This window comes from Cuculus canorus, chromosome 9 (genome assembly GCF_017976375.1).
Source record: "Cuculus canorus isolate bCucCan1 chromosome 9, bCucCan1.pri, whole genome shotgun sequence".
In the NCBI taxonomy this organism is placed as follows: Eukaryota; Metazoa; Chordata; class Aves; order Cuculiformes; family Cuculidae; genus Cuculus; species Cuculus canorus.
This window is the reverse complement of record NC_071409.1, coordinates 6,694,239-6,710,325: the sequence shown is the minus strand read 5'-3', so window position 1 is coordinate 6,710,325 and position 16,087 is coordinate 6,694,239. Positions and strand designations below refer to the sequence as shown.

General features: G+C 39.7%; 1 protein-coding gene across 2 annotated transcripts in view; it reads right to left on the bottom strand.

Moving 5' to 3' along the window:
• Nucleotides 1-16,087, bottom strand: part of ACSL3 (acyl-CoA synthetase long chain family member 3) — a 69,969-nt gene that overhangs the window by 20,896 nt on the left and 32,986 nt on the right. For both annotated transcript variants that reach the window (XM_054074602.1, XM_054074603.1), the window contains exons 2-4: nucleotides 14,879-15,296; nucleotides 8,570-8,747; nucleotides 2,361-2,470 (exon numbers count right to left, since the gene is read on the bottom strand). In XM_054074602.1, the coding sequence (XP_053930577.1) occupies nucleotides 2,361-2,470; nucleotides 8,570-8,747; nucleotides 14,879-15,229 (639 nt within the window). In that variant the 5' untranslated portion in view covers nucleotides 15,230-15,296. The remainder of the gene's footprint in view (nucleotides 1-2,360; nucleotides 2,471-8,569; nucleotides 8,748-14,878; nucleotides 15,297-16,087) is intronic.

The following is a 16,087-nucleotide window of genomic DNA, read 5'->3' as shown; positions in this document are numbered from 1 at the left end:
CCCACCCTCCCATTTTTTTCTGAATGTGAAGTTGCTTTTTTTTTTTTCTTTCAGCTTGGTTGTAGTTATCTCTCTCTTTAGGGGAGTAACAATTTGTGAAGAACACTCTGCATTCCAGTGTCCCTTATCAGATCAGCAACTGCTGGGTCCTAGTGCAGACAAACATAAATTTTAGCCAGACACTAACGAAAGCATAGTTTAAGAGTCCAAAAGGAGTATTCTCTGAGTTAAAAAACTGCAAAGGAATAGAAAAGTTAACGCATTTGCAGCCTTGAGAATTCCCATACAGGTAAAAACAGACAAAAGGGGCCTGGACCGTTACCATAAATGTCGAAAAAATTGTCACTTTACAAATCAACGCCCTTCCAAATACAATATTCGGGGTAAACCGTTAACATCAAAGAACCAAGGAAACCAGCAACCCAGCACACAGTAGAGACGCTTGACAACAGTAAATGCTCCCGCTCAGATCTTCTCCACAGCCTCCTCAATCACAATAAGGGATTAATGCATTCATAAGGTATCGCTCAAAGCTTTTGCTCCTATCAGTAATGGTTTAAGTGCTTGGTTAGTGGGTCATTCAAGTGTTGTTTTGCAAAGTCTGTGTAACCTGGTGTTATTAATTCTGATTTTACTAGACAAATACAAGCTATGGTTTATATTCCTTTTCCACCTGTGTATATCACCCGAAGTAGTTGTAATGCTCAATTAATATCATTTCAAAGATTGCATTAGAGAAAATTTGCCTTCAAGTCGCACCTGAAAAAATTCAAACCTGGAAATATCTTGAGAGGAAAATTTTAGATGCCACAATTGAACCTCAGCACGCCGAATTGCAAACAGTAGTTAAAACTTTAAACGATTTGCAAAAGCTCTTAGGAACAAATCAGTTGGGTTAAACCTTCTTTGGGTATTACTAATCAGTCCATTATTTGATCTTTTTAAGGGAGACATGGCTTTAACAGCACCTCATACTCTTATGAGTACTCTCACGCACAACAAACTTTGGACAAAACTGAAAAAGCCATTACTCAGAGAAAAGCTGATAGACAACTTGGTCATCCAATACGTTTGGTTTTGTTACTCTTTGTCAGGCATTCGGCCTAACAGTACAATGGGTACCTGTGCTGTTTCTTTCAGATCTTGTGATATTAGAGTGGATTTTTTTTATCAACTTAAGAAAACCGTATTTATTCAAATTCAGATAATTGCAGGTATCATCATTAAAGGCAAAAAAAGAATAGTACAAATAACTGGAAGTGAGCCATTAACATTTTTGTCTCTATTACAATAGAATATTTAGACTGGTGTTTGGCTAACAGTTTTTCATTACAGGTTGCTCTTGAAGGCTGTGATGATTGTAAACAGAAGAAGAGGAGATATGGGAGAAAGCATGTATGGATTTGAACCCGATGAGAAAAGACTGTGTCCCTGAATCAGCAGGAGCATTTGTTGTGTGTGTACCAACGTAGGTGGCTGATGCCTTGGTATTCCCATGATATTAGCAGCAAACGCAGAGCAAGTGGACATTGTTCTGAAGTTTGCTAGCAAGCTTAAAAGACCTTGGAATCACTAACAGTGCTTATGGGAATGTAGGAGCTATTAGCAAAGAGAAATAAGAAGATAAGGGGTACATCTCTAGCACTAGTCATTGCTCTTTATTTCTGTAGTTGTGGAAACTTCAATAGTGGAATTTTATTGGGGTAGCTGTTGACGTAGCTGTTAACAGACTAGACAGGGATGTTTGATAGATCATTTGGAAACAATATATAAATGCATTCAGCTTCTAAAAGAAGGGGTGAAAAAGTTACAAGTTGATGATGGATCAGACTGGTCGAATAGCTTGTTTAAAAGGATGAGGACTGTCAGGATGGTTATCATTGATGAAAACTGGGTTGTTGATTCTGGTTATTGTTGTAATTGTGTTATTAATGTTGCCTTGTATGGTCAGTTTGTTGCAAAGGGCCCTGCAACAGACTGTCATGACAATTTTTGTAGCAGAAATACAAAAAGGGGGAACTGGGGGAGTCCACAGCTGGTCTGAGGACTCAGAGAAAATGGAGTCCATCCCAACAACACCACACTAAATCCACCTAGAAACCAGAGCAGTTCCTGTAAAGGAGTTGATCCAGGCAGCACTGCAGCACGAATGGCTCATCCTGTTTTCCAGTCACTGAGGAGCCTAAATCCACTGACTAATGTTTTTCTCTGTACATGAAGACAGATACATAAATCTTATTCTAAAAGTGTCTGCCCTATAGAAAGGCAATAAATGATCATTCACTACAGTGGAACCAGGCCCTTTTAACAATACTGAGCAGATACATTGGAAAGAGAGAGACAAAGAGCAGTCTTCTGACCTTCAATTTTGTTTGCATCAGTTCTTTACTGGTAATGATGGTGGTCACCTCCGTTTCGTTGAGCCCATGTACAATTGCTGGGCCCCCCAGCGTGGCGTAGAGAGTCACAACTGGAATAGAAAACAGAGGGGGAAAAAAATGAATCTTTATTTTACACTTTCAAGTGTGGTTTACAACAAAAGGCTGAGATGAGCCTATTCTAAGTTAGGCAAAACTGTAAAAATGTTTGTCAAGTAATATAAAGATGGTACAGTTTTGTGGTTTAAAAAAATACACATTATATACATTTAGATACAGGATAAATTTCAGTTCACAGAAGAAATAAAGAACAATCACTGTCTCTGTGACCATTTACTGTTTCAACCATTTTTCAGGGTCTAGCCAGAGATCATCTAGACCTACTCTTTTACGTCCATGGCTTCTACCATTTTACAAGCAGGCATCTGTCTGCAGTTTAATGTGCTGTTTAACAGTCCTCTTGCACACGGAAAAGAAACAGCTTCCATTTACGTGACTTCTTTCAGAATTCATGTGCTTAGTTACCAGCCTGCAACTGACTGCTAGTAAGAAATGACTGTAATGCTGTAATAGATGTCATCAGCAGATTAAGACTCACACTCAGTAATAAATCTGTGACTATCACATTCTCTCATCTCTTTAAAACAACATAACAAAGGTTTAGTCACCGCAGTAATCAGACATTGAACCGACATTGTGAAAATACCAAACAGCAAGGAAAGAAAATGTTTAGGGAATTGACTCTTATAAAATCACTTTCCTATATTAAGGACAGCTCATTAGCAGAGTGTCAAATCACAATTATTTCATATCAACAACTTAAAAAAACGTATTTAATTTCCTGACATGGGAACTACACGAGAAAAGACAGGAAGAAAAAAGCAGCTTAAAAAGGTAGAGATGTATTGGTCTCAAAAAAACTGATCCTTTCCTATTTTCCTAAGGCAGGGGATTCTCAAAGCCGTTGTAAGGTCAATCAACACAATCATTAATAACTGATTATTAGTGATGGATGTTTTCTTCTCATTAGGTATCTGAATTTTTTTAGCATTTTAGGCTTGGATTCAGCCAAATATTTAAACAACACAATTACTAAAACCAGAAAGCCCATAGCACAGCAAGGCTGTAACTATGCCATATTCACCACAGTAAAAATGAAAAATACAAATAGAATAAAATCAAACTCTGTTGTATTCTAGAAGCTGAAATCCAGAGAGTTACTGACCCAGTGCAGCACACTAAGGAAGAACTCAAAAGCAGTTTTCTTACACCGAAAAGTAAATAGTTGACCTCTACTTATTTTTTTCCTTGTTAAAACAGTCCATCATAGTTCAGAACTGTTGCAGGGCAAACGCACATGCACTGTGTTTTCTTTAATTTGGTGGGAGCAGAGTCCAGAAGAGTGCCTCTCCTCGTTCCCACGAGCTCTCCCTACTTACGGCAGTGACCCCTGTTACATAAACAGCAAGCAGAAATCCAGTTTCCCCAGGCCAGCAAGCACAACCAAAACGACACTGCCTGGAGAGAAAAGAAGAATCTCTGCAACAGCCATCTATGCCGCTACTCATCTACAAATCAACGCATCAAGGACAACTGGCAGCTCTGTGACAGAGCCAGAGAAAGCTATACCATTTATATCATGGTGTATGGACGTCACGAAGAGAAAAACACAGAGCAAGGACTCTGGTCTGAAATTCTCATTTCACGTCACGAAGAGAAAAACACAGAGCAAGGACTCTGGTCTGAAATTCTCATTTCTCCACATTGGCACCTAAAAACCTTTCCAGGCAAATCTGAAAATGTAGGTAATGTTTTTTTCCTCTCCTTTTCACACTGAGAAGGGGTTGTCTTTTGTGTTCGTCCTTACACATGCAATAGTATGAGTGAGTCTTTGATAGATGGGCTTCGGCTAGGAATACTGCTCTGTAAGTCTGATGAAGAAAAATCTTAACGCCACTCAATTTGCCACCTTATAGACAAGAACACAGCCTTGCCCTAAAGAAATAAAACAGAACTTTTGACGTTTATTTCAATGCAACTAAAACTTTAAACTGAGTGTTTCAGCACCCATCACACCTAACAAATAAAAAGCACCTTCATAGGCTTCAGCAAAACAAATTCTGACATAACCACTTTTGTTCAAGCTTCAGGAAGGTGTGATTAAAAAAAGAAACAGCATCTTTCCTGTTTATTTCATTATCTGGTTATGGGCTCAGGTATTTCATCTGCCCACACTGGTGAAGAGCTCTTCACACAGATGAAGAGAAGATACTTTGGAAGAAAATCTGTTATCATGTTAGAACTTTTTTTTCTGTTTTTGAACTAGCAACCCTGCTCTACCTCCTGCAAATACAAGGCTTGGATAGCATCAAACAATGTAAAGTTTACAATCAAAAAGTATTTAATCACAAACCCATTTGTTTGTGTGAGTAATCCATAATAAAACAAAAACTACCTTCCCCACGTTAACTCTGCAGTACAAAGGGCATTCATTCTCTCCAATTCTAGGTATGAAGCAAATGAACCCCCTCTCTCGGCATCAGTTCTGGCCATGTACCATAAGATTTAATACCTCTCACATTCAGAAAAAAATGTCACAACCCCACCACAGCAGCTCGTTGTTATGAAACTCAGATTAGCATTTTTTCAGTTTACGAGTCATTTAGCAACATCTTGCCACACTGCTTCTTCAACATCATCTGAACGTTATAACTCATTCAGCAAAGTGACTACGTGAACACTGCATGGTATATCATCATCTGCCAACATACAAGTCAGCCAAGTTCATGTAAGATGACACACAGCTTAGATGCTAAATACCACGTCAGACAGTGTGCCGAAGCACATCCCAGTAAGGGAATTTAAAACATTAATCCAACAAAACAAGAAACACACGCATACCATTGGACACACGACACCATCCATTAGCTTGGATTTTTTTTTTTCCCCTCCTCAAATTACAAAAATCTTCCTAGGATTTGTAAGTGTACTTCATTTAGAAAGAAAAAATAATTGATACAAGCCTTTGCATTTTATTCCCAAGACAGTCCGTAGGAATCCAACAGATCCAAAAAGCAATAAATGGGAACTGACCCTGTGTATTAGGAGACAGTTTAAAAGCAACACAGGCAATTCATCCAAGAACAGCTTGTGTAGATCCCTGCTTTGGCAGGCAAGTTTGCAGCAGTCACTCGCTGAAGAAAGGACCAAAAAGATCAAAGAATTTAGGCTGGAAGGCAACTGGGAAGATCACTTGCACAAAACAGTTTATCACAGCAGAGTGCTCAGGGCCACAGCCAATCCAGTGGTAAGTATCTCCAAGGATGGAGATTTCATAGCCATTCCAAGCTCCTGTTCTAGCATTTAACCACCCTCACAATGAAGATTTTTTTCCTAACATCTGATCAAATCTTCCCATGTTTCAACTCATGCCTTTTGCTTCCAATCTTAACAAAATACATCTTTGAGCAGAGTCTGGCTTTGTCCTCTCCCTACACTCCCATCAGAGAGTTTTAGACAGTAACAAGATCTCAACTCACTCATCTTAATGCTGAACAGACCTCGGTCTATCAGCCTCTTCTCATACGTGACATTCTCCAACCCCTTCAGCGTCTTGGCAGCCCTCCACTGGACTCAATCCAGTATGTGAAGGACATTTTTTTCGACTGGGAAGCCCAAAACTGGGCACAGTACTCTAGATGTGGTGTCACCAGTGTCCAAATGGAGGAGAAGGACGGCTTCCCTGGACCTACCTGCCACGTTCGTGTTACCATCATCCAGGATGCTGTTGGCCTTCGTTGCAAGAAGGCGCTGTGTACTCATGGTTGACTCACTATCCACTAGGACCCCAGGTCCTTTTCTACAAAGCTGCTCTCTATCTAGCCTGTTCTGGTGCATGAGGTTACTCCAGTACACACAGAGGAATTTGTAATTGCCTTCGCTGAACTCCATGAGGTTCCCACCAGACCACCTTTCCAGCTGACAGGTCCATCTGAACATAAGCCCTCCTCTCCAGTGTACCGGCTGCGCCAACTAACCCGCTACAGGCTGTGAACTGCTATGTTTACACTTTGTCCCATCATCCAGACCTTCAATAAAGACGTTAAACAGCAATGGACTCTGTGCCAATCCCAGCTAATTTCGTCCTGCTGATCACGATCCTTTCAAGCAACGGATTAATGAATTTTCCATCTTATCAGCTACTTCTTCAGTTTCTGTCTAAATAGTTTGGATGCACAGATGCCACAGGAAGCCATACCAAAGGCCTTGCTGAAGTCATAGTACACAACATCTACTACCTCCTTGTTTGCATACATCACACAAGGTAAGCAGGCTGATTTTGAAACGGTATGAGCTAGGGCTGTAAATCTCGTAATCAACTCCACCCTTAAAACTGAAGTAATAATACAGTGTAAGTATACACACAAAATAACCACACCGACACACAGTAAAGACTTATTTAAATGAAAATTGCTATATACTCATATTCTCAAACTGAAACAGACTGTGCTTAGAGCAGAGAAGGACAATTTAAGATACAATTTTCTTGTTAGACTTTTTTCAGATTTTGGAAGCAAGCTTAACTGATAAACAGCTTTAGTGTAGGTAAGTAGTAAACCAGGCATTTCTGCACATGTGGCTTTTACAGCCCATCTCTTATTGAAGGAGGGTAAATGTGTTAGGAGAGAAGCAGCCAAAGCCTGTGAGAAACAGCAGCTTTTAGAGCACCCTACAGGAAAATAAGAAATGTCCCTCTTGAGAAGATCACAGCACCCAGCCAGTCCAGGCTTACAGTCAAATGAATGACATGTTGAGGAGTGATGAAAGAGACATTTGAAAACAATTCGAATACCAGGTTTAGATCAGCACTCAATAGGTTTCTCAGCAAGAAAAACACACCTAGAGCTCCTTCACATATCCTTGCGCCTAGGCTCAGACTAGGTTAGGGTATCCAGCAGGCCTTCCACTGTGGCAGAGATGTACCTCATGGTCCTCTACAAACCTCGAGTGAAAGATGGGCAGATTTGGACTTGCATTTGTCTCTGCCCTGTGCTGTGGAGTTGCACAAGGACACCTCCAGCTAGTCTGTCCTATTCTGCCAGGAGGTGCCCTAAGGCACCTCCAACACAGTACACGGATCCTGCAAAGAAAGCACTTTGTCCTCCCTGTGCAGACTCAGCTCTGCCCCAACACAGCAGTCTCCAGAATAAAATAGCAGAAGACTAAAGGATAAGCAACTAGGAATTATAGAAGGAACTAGAACTGTCATCAGACAGAAGAGCCCAAAAGACACTTCTCTTATGGTCACTCCATGAGAAAAAGAAGAGGTCAGAGAACCTAGTCTCAGTCTGGTGCCAAGGTTAAGGATCCAGTTACTACGAATGAGAGCGAGACTGACTTTAAATAGTTCACCAAAACAGTCATAAGGTTTCTGAAGTAACAACTAGGACTCAAGCTTGTCCTTGAGTGTAGTCTCAAACCAGCATTCAGGCTTAACCACAAAGCATTAAATGACATGCAACGGACTATGAGAAAGTCAAGATGTGAAGAAAGAAAAATATAAAAAAAATCAACAAAAAATAAAAGAATCACACCAAGGTTTGAATAAAGAATTACTTGTAGTTTGGTAAAAGAGTTACTAAGCAATAGTTACTATAAACTATTAAGGTTTTAATCCAAACGAACTGCCCAAAACAAGTTCAGGACTTCCTCATTCCTCTTCACTTTTTAAAGATAACAGTACAATAAACCAACCAAAATCAAAATTGAAAAGTTGACAAAATATCCAGCTAAAACAAAACTTGCAGGCACAGATAAAGGTTTGACGTCAACTCCTGAAACAGAGTGAATGAATTTGTGTGTGATTTCTGTTTGTTTGTTTGTTTTTAGAAACTTAGGAATCTGTACTGATTTGAGATTAAAAGAAAATAAACCTCTCACAAATTCATTGAGCAAGAGTTACTGAAAGCATACTCCAGCTGCAGTTACACAGTTCTCCATTCAATAAGGCACAACGCTACGAAGTGTGTAGTCTTTACCTTAGGCAGTATTTTTTATTTGTGGTTTTAACTACTCCATATAAGCTTTATATAATTTTTTCTCAGTGTGTAAAGTGAAGTAAGAAAAAGGTTTGTTTTCAGACTGTGTTGTAAGATCACAAGACAAACATTTTAGGAGAGATGTGTACTCACGCTGGTAGTTGCACATGAAGCAGGCCTGCGCCGCAATCATCCACTCGGCTCTTGTCTCACAGAAGATAGCAATGTTAGTCTTTGGTTGCTGACCCAATACTGCTAAGCCGTTCCCAAAATTAACAGCTTTAATGTATACATCTTCATATGAAAGCCAGGTGTACTTGCCAAGGATGACCTAATGAAAACAATAAATCCCATTTAGAAAAAGAAAATACTTAATACATGCTCGCCTACATCTTTATCCAGGTGAAGAAACCACAGCCATTTGAAGTTAGGATACAGCGTTCGTTCTTGTAACAAAATTGACCAAACAGGGAAACTGGAACGCAGACAGCAGTTTGTCAATGGGTCCTCAGTCAGAAACTGTGAAATTCTCTTTCGTTTGTTTGTTCCAAAACAAAACTAAGGGGGAAGAGGAATAATCTTTTCAGCCTTTTTTACTACTAAAAGCAGGACAGAGAGCGGACTGGGATTTACCAGAAGATCTCAGTACTGAAAAATCATGTGGAAAAAGTTAAGCAATCTCAATTCTCTTCAGATGGGAAAGCTGGTGCACAGGAAAATCTGGCTTCAATTTCCAGTCCACTGTCATAGACTTCTATAAACGCACTTGCACCTTACAGCAACATTTTCTCCCGGAGTGATAGGTTATGTCTTTGATGATATCCTATACACAGCTGGGGAAGGGGCTGGAGAACAAGCCTTACAAAAGCAGTCTGAGGGAACTGGGATTGTTTAGCCTGGAGAAGAGGAGGCCGAGGGAAGACCTTATCGCTTTCTCCAACTGCTTTGTAGCAAGGTTGGTGTTGGTCTTTTCTGCCAAGATACAGGTGATAGGACCAGAGGAAACGGCCTCAAGTTGCACCAGTGCAGGTTCAGATTAGACATAAGGAATAATTTCCTCACCAACAGGGTTCTCAGGCAGTAGCAGAGGCTGCCCAGGGAAGTGGTTGAGTCCCCATCCTTGCAGGTGTTTAAAAGATGGGTAAATGAGCTACTCAGGAATATGTTTGAGTAGTGGACAGGTACAGCTGGACTCTATGAAAGGTCTTTTCCAACCAAATAATCCCATAACAACATTTGGCAGTTTCACCAGAAAACTAAACATTCCTAACAAATATCTGTTTAGGATTTCCTGTTTTATTGACAGAAACTCAGCTTTGTTGGCAAATACACTGTTTCAGAGCCAAAAACCTTCCTGAAGAAGGAAGATCCCACTGAATCTCCCTGCTGTAACAGGTGAGAGAACAGCAGAATTACTGCCTGACCGCTTCTGCAGCGCCACGGGGCTCATACGCTATCTACACTCACAGCTACAGCCCCTCGAGGAGGAGGACCTGAGAGTTCCTTTCAGCTTCCGCACACAAAGATATTTCCAGTGTGGAAAACTTGTCCTGCTTCCAAAGAAAATACTGCACCTCTTCTTGTCCATCCAAATTTCAGTAACTGGGAATTAAATCCCATTTGGTACATTTCCCATCGCGCCCCCCCCCCCCCCCCCAAAGTATTTCTGGCAGACTTGGAAATTCCTGACAAGCTCATCAGTTGAAAACAATCAACAGAAAGTAATCAGGCGATGGGCCTTTCTATCCTTGCACTCGGGCACAGCCTCGGGGATGCTGCTGCTCACAAATAATTAGACCAAGAAACACAATCAGATTCTTGTTGCTGTTTCTGGCAAGTTTGCCAAAACCTGCTCATTTGTATGGACTGGCCATCTCCATCACTTACTATGTAACTCACTGAAGTAAAAATAGTGTATCACTGAATGGTCAAAAATAGGTCTTTCTGAATAACACCCGTAATTCCGATTTTTTTTCCCTCCCTTTTCCTTATTCTCCTAAACAATTTATCCTCACTGCTTAAACAAGTTTGATATAAAGTAGTAAAAAGCCTTATTGGTGCTTGCCTGTCTTAAGAGGTTAGAAAACCCACAGAAAGGACATACAGCACTGTTACACTTTTTTATATATATAGAAATATAGTTACATTTCTGAACATCACCAACGTGTGAAAACAGGTAAGACCTTTCTCAATGCAGCTATTTTGAGTTTTACTTTTCCTACTGCCTTCCATATATTTAAATTCCCATATTCCTCTCCTCCCCATGCCTAGCATTTCTTCTCCATTCCCTCCCTATGATACATTAACAGACTGCCTCTGTATGTCCCCTTCTTCTGCATTTCCCTGCAGGCTGCTTTTGCAGGACACAGAGCAGGTTATGGTTTCTCTCATCTTTCCTTACATTGCGCATGTCTCCCAGTCCACCTCCCTTCTTCGCCCTTCTTTTGGGAGCCTATTGCTAATACTCTCCAATGTTCCTACTCTAAACAGCCGTTAAGACTGATTTTAAGTGCCACAATCTTTTGAACGTTCACACGCATTCAATCTCACAAATTTCAGAACTTATTTCTGCTACATAACTATTGATATAGGTAGAGAAAGTAACTGTAAAATAGTTTGAAAGAGAAGAGCTGAAGAAGTTAAGATTATCGAGAAGTGATCAAACAGACCCATAAACCACAAACTAAATCAGAAGAGACAGCACCTCTGAATGTTGACTTTGAAATACTACATTAAATAGAAAAATGCTGCCCTCTAGTGCACCAGCTTTTGAACATACATACACCGCAAGTTGTTCAAATATTTAAGTTATCCATTTAATGTATTGGAAATATTAGTACTGATTAATATTTGGGAAAGCTGCAAATTTGAACATTTCTTTATTCTGGATTCTAGGGCAACCACATTTAAACTTCTCGCGTGAAGGTGTCATAAAAAGTTCTCAGAAGAGCTACAGGAACATGTAGAGTCATTAAACTATCTGACCTCAGTTATCTTTCATGGTCTTCCTAAAATTAGCTTATGAGGCTTGAAGAACAATTTACAGTTTAGAAACCAGTGAACACGAATTAACTATATTTCCTTGCAAAAAGTATATTAAAAATAATACAAAGGGGGTTATTTGAAATGTCCTTTTTTGGCATTTTTTCACATGAAAACATGGATCGTAGGTGAACACTTCTGAAAAAAGCAGACCCTAAATTATAATTTACATAGCACTATGGTTTTCAACATCATAAGCAAGTCTTTCACTGCTCAATGCCATGGCATAACAAAAATCTTCCTGAAACTTCCCATTAAGTCTCAGTATCAGCTATTATGACTAATATTTGGATTCCCAAGTGCTGGCCCATGCGCTTACTGGTTCACATACCTCTCACAGGTTTTACATCCATCACTTTCCACTGCCCAAACCATATTTAGTTCTCCCCACTGTGTCCTATTTATTACTGTTTCCATTAATTCTGTTCTTTGTTACAAACCCTTCTTAAAACAGAACAAAAGAAACAATTTCCAAAACAAACAAAAGATCGTAAATAAACAAAGAAAAACCCACATACCAACATAGAAAAGCAAGCACATAACAATTTAACCTATAAGTAAACTGACATAAAATAATCACTCAGCAGAATAAAGTTCATCCTTTGGGCATCATAAAACTTAAGCTCTGCTTAAATTAAAATCTTTCCAATTAAACACATCTCAATTAGTAAAGTATTTTCACCATTATTTTATCCTGACAAATAAATGTTTTATGAAATTAATACTAGGTATGCCCTCCAATTCATGGATTAAAAGGACCCTACAGAAGAAAAGTATTTTTGGTTTATTAACATCCATGAGTTTCTGTCATTTTGGCAACTACAGAGGAATAAATCAACCTTTTTAACAATACATTATCGTAAAAATTTAAAAAATTAGATTATCTGGGTTATCATTGTTCTCAGAATAAATTACTGTAGTATTTGATCTTAAAAATGCTGAATATCTAGCTCTAAATAATTTTAGCTAGAAGTGTGAACACACAGCTCTGCTAAGAATCAAAAGCTTAATATTTACTTTGACGTATATATTTACCCCACTAACAACCCACCGGTCAGCCTAATCTAGACCATCACAACCCGCACAGAGGCACATCTACAAACAGGTAATGCAATTCAGTACACAGACCCATCATCTACTTTCAGATCTGCCCCTGACTTGCAGCTGACCGCAGAAAAATCTATCAATCATTACCCACCACTGTGTTTAACTTCTGAAAAAGAAAATATAATTAACTAGTTTGGCTGCTCTTGTAAGGTATAGAAATTACAGAGTTTCTATCTAAAAATTGAAGTCATGCACCTTTTCAAAAAGGTGCACCAAATAAACCTCTACGAGTTGCCTTTGCTAAAGGAAACCAGGCAACAAAAAGATTCAAGTTATGAAAGACAAAAACCATGGAAAAAGAATCCTGACATTCAGAAACAAAGAATCTTGGGAAATTTTCCCATTTTCCCTACTTGCTAAAATATGTGAGGAGGTGCTAAGAAACAGTATTCCTTCATGGAAACAAACTAAATTCAGACTTAGGCAACAATCATAGAATGGTTTGGGTTGGAAGGGACTTTAAAGCCAGTTCCAACCCCCCTGCCATGGGCAGGGACATCTCCCACTGGATCAGGCTGCTCCAAGCCCCATCCAACCTGGCCTTGAACACCTCCAGGGATGGGACAGCGACAACTTCCCTGGGCAACTTGTGCCAGCACCTCACCACCCTCATTGTGAGGAACTTCTTCCCAATGTCTAACCTAAATCTTCCCCCTTCCCATGTAAAGCCATTCCCTCTTGTCCTGTCACTCCATGCCCTTGTAAAAAGTCCCTCCCCAGCTTTTTTTGCAGGTGCTCTTCAAGTATTGAAAGGCCACTATAAGGTCTCCCTCCAACCTTCTCTTCTTCAGGGTGAAGAACCCCAACTCTCAGCATGTTCTCATAGCAGGATGCCAAGACTTGGACCAATACACCATGAGGGCAAGTATGGCACCCCACCATAATGAACTGTTGTGTCAAGCTTAGACAAAATTACCTAAATCAGGTAATTTCTAAGTCTAAATACCAAGAAACAAGTAATGTAAGTAGGTCAATACCAACTTTCTTCAGCTTTCCAATATTCAGAATACTTTGCTTGCATAATGGAAAAGGCTAAAACTCCTAAGTTCTTAAGCCTTATGTTACTAATTCTGTTTAAAAAACAGAGCACGGGCAGCCAGAATACTGATTTGTGCTCAGAAGCTCACTTTGTACAACATGACCTTTCCATTTCTTTACTGGGCAACAAGGCAGCAAAACGAGCACCAAGAAAGATTCCAAGTACCCATTTTTTCCCAGCATTTCCTCCATACTGAAAAATTAACTCCAGTGCTGGGAAGAAGATTCAGCACCAAGTAAAGCTTCTATGAAGAATTTAACAGAACTGAACTTTGTTTTGTATTGTGATATTAACCAAATTCTACTGTAAATATTATACTCCTGTATCAGAATTAAAACTAGCAATATTTAAGGAATCTTTTATTATATGAAGAGATAATTTTTTCTTCTGCAGGAAAACTAATCTTATGGAAAAAATTATCTCTATACCATATAGTTAACAACTTTAAGACAGAAGTGCAGACCTATCTGCACACACGAGAGTATCCCATTAATGGTATTTTGACATGCTTCTTCAGTCGAAACTGCACTTTTAAATGCCTCCGAACAAATACAAAGCAGCAACTTACAACACAGGCCTGACCTTGAAAGACTATAAAAAGTCAGCCCTTGAAGTAACAGTTTCATGTTGAAACTACGCCTCTTCCCCCACACTATAATTACAGATTTAGTAGGGACTCCATTCCCCTTAAAGGTGATTGAAAGGGGCAAAAAAAATCCCCAAAAAAACCAAACCACAAACAACGAATCTTCCAGTTCAAGTCTGTGCAATACTTTTGCAAACAAAAATTTCATTTAAGCCCTGAATTCACAGGGCAAACCAGTAAATCCTTAGTCTACAGCTAAGCTTACTGGAAAGGCACATGTGATGATAGACATCAAGTAATTCTTCTATACTTCTGATTATAGTTCAGAATAACACACAGGAAGGCTTTTCTTTTCAATTCACCTAGAAAGAAAACTTTAAAGCCGCCACACCTTCATCATCAGCTGAATATTAAAAACAAACACCTAAACCACATTTGTGGTTTTTTGTTGGCTGAAACCATAAAGGAGGATACCTACTCAAGAATGCAAAAAGATGGGTTCGGTTTGTTTTAAATGCAGAGTAATGAAAGATTGGGAATTTGAGAATTTAACTGTTCTCACAACTACTCCACTTAAGTAGAGAAACTTATTTTTTCCCTTGATTGGCTTTACTGGATTGGAACTGCTGCAAAAGCGAACAAACACCTTCTGAAAAAACTTGTGAAGACAGACTGCAAAAAGACTTACCTTTTTAAAAACTTTTCCTGACGGCTGGATTTCATCTTCCTCCTTTAGGATTTCACGTGTTCCCAAGAGTTTTTTGTCCTTATATTTAGTTTTAGCATATTTAAAAACTTTGTCGAGTGTGTCACACCCAGGATATAAAACAGAAGCTAAGCAGTGCAGACTGTTCACAGATCTGTATGCACCTCCAGGCTTGTTATTCACAGGTCTAGCTTTAACCTGCTTGGCTTTTGCTATAGCTTGCCTTGATCCTGAAAGGATGTACCACGGAATGTACGTTACAAAGGAGTACACCAAGATTATCAAGTTGATGAACTGTAGAAGAACGGGGTTGATGTTATGCTTCAACTTCATTTTGGCTGCCTTCGAAGGTTACAAGGAAGAGTTCAGAAACATGGATCAATTGAGGATCCAAAAAGACCTGGAGGACAGAAAAAAAAAAGAGACAGCATTTGTAATAAATTCTACAGCTTTTGGCATGGGCGTTGTTTTCAAACATATTATTACAACCCATATGAGAGCAGGTCTTTTTATGCAGAAATTAGGCTAAAAGTCTTAACCACTAGCACAAACAGAACAAGACACCGATAGAAGAGGGAAAATTCTTTCATTCCCACTCAACAGACCGCAGCACTTACTGATATTTTTATTTCTTTGGACGCTACGCAAACGCAAAACACAAAGATGATCATAGGGCTGGAGCACCTCTGCTGTGAGGACAGGCTGAGAGAGTTGGAGTTGTTCAGCCTGGAGAAGAAGAGAAGGCTCCAGGGAGACCTTATAGTGGCCTTCCAGTACTGAAAGGGGCTACAGGAAAGCTGGGGAAGGACTTTTCACAAGGGCATGGAGTGACAGAATGAGGAGGAACAGCTTTAATTTGGAAGGGGGAAGATTTAGATTAGACATTAGGAAGAAATTCTTCACGATGAGGATGGGGAGGCACTGGCCCAGGTTGCCCAGGAAAGTTGTGGCTGCCCCATCCCTGAAGGTGTTCAAGGCCAGGTTGGATGGGGCTTTGAGCAGCCCGGTCTGGTGGGAGATGTCCCTGCCCACGGCACGGCATGACAGAGCAGGTGGAACTGGATGGGCTTTAAAGTCCCTTCCAACCCAAACCATTCTGTGATTCTATGAGCCTAAGGAATCCAGAACCTGGGTTTCAAATTAATGACATTTGAATAGCATATATTACCTGAAAACATTATGTGACTTAAA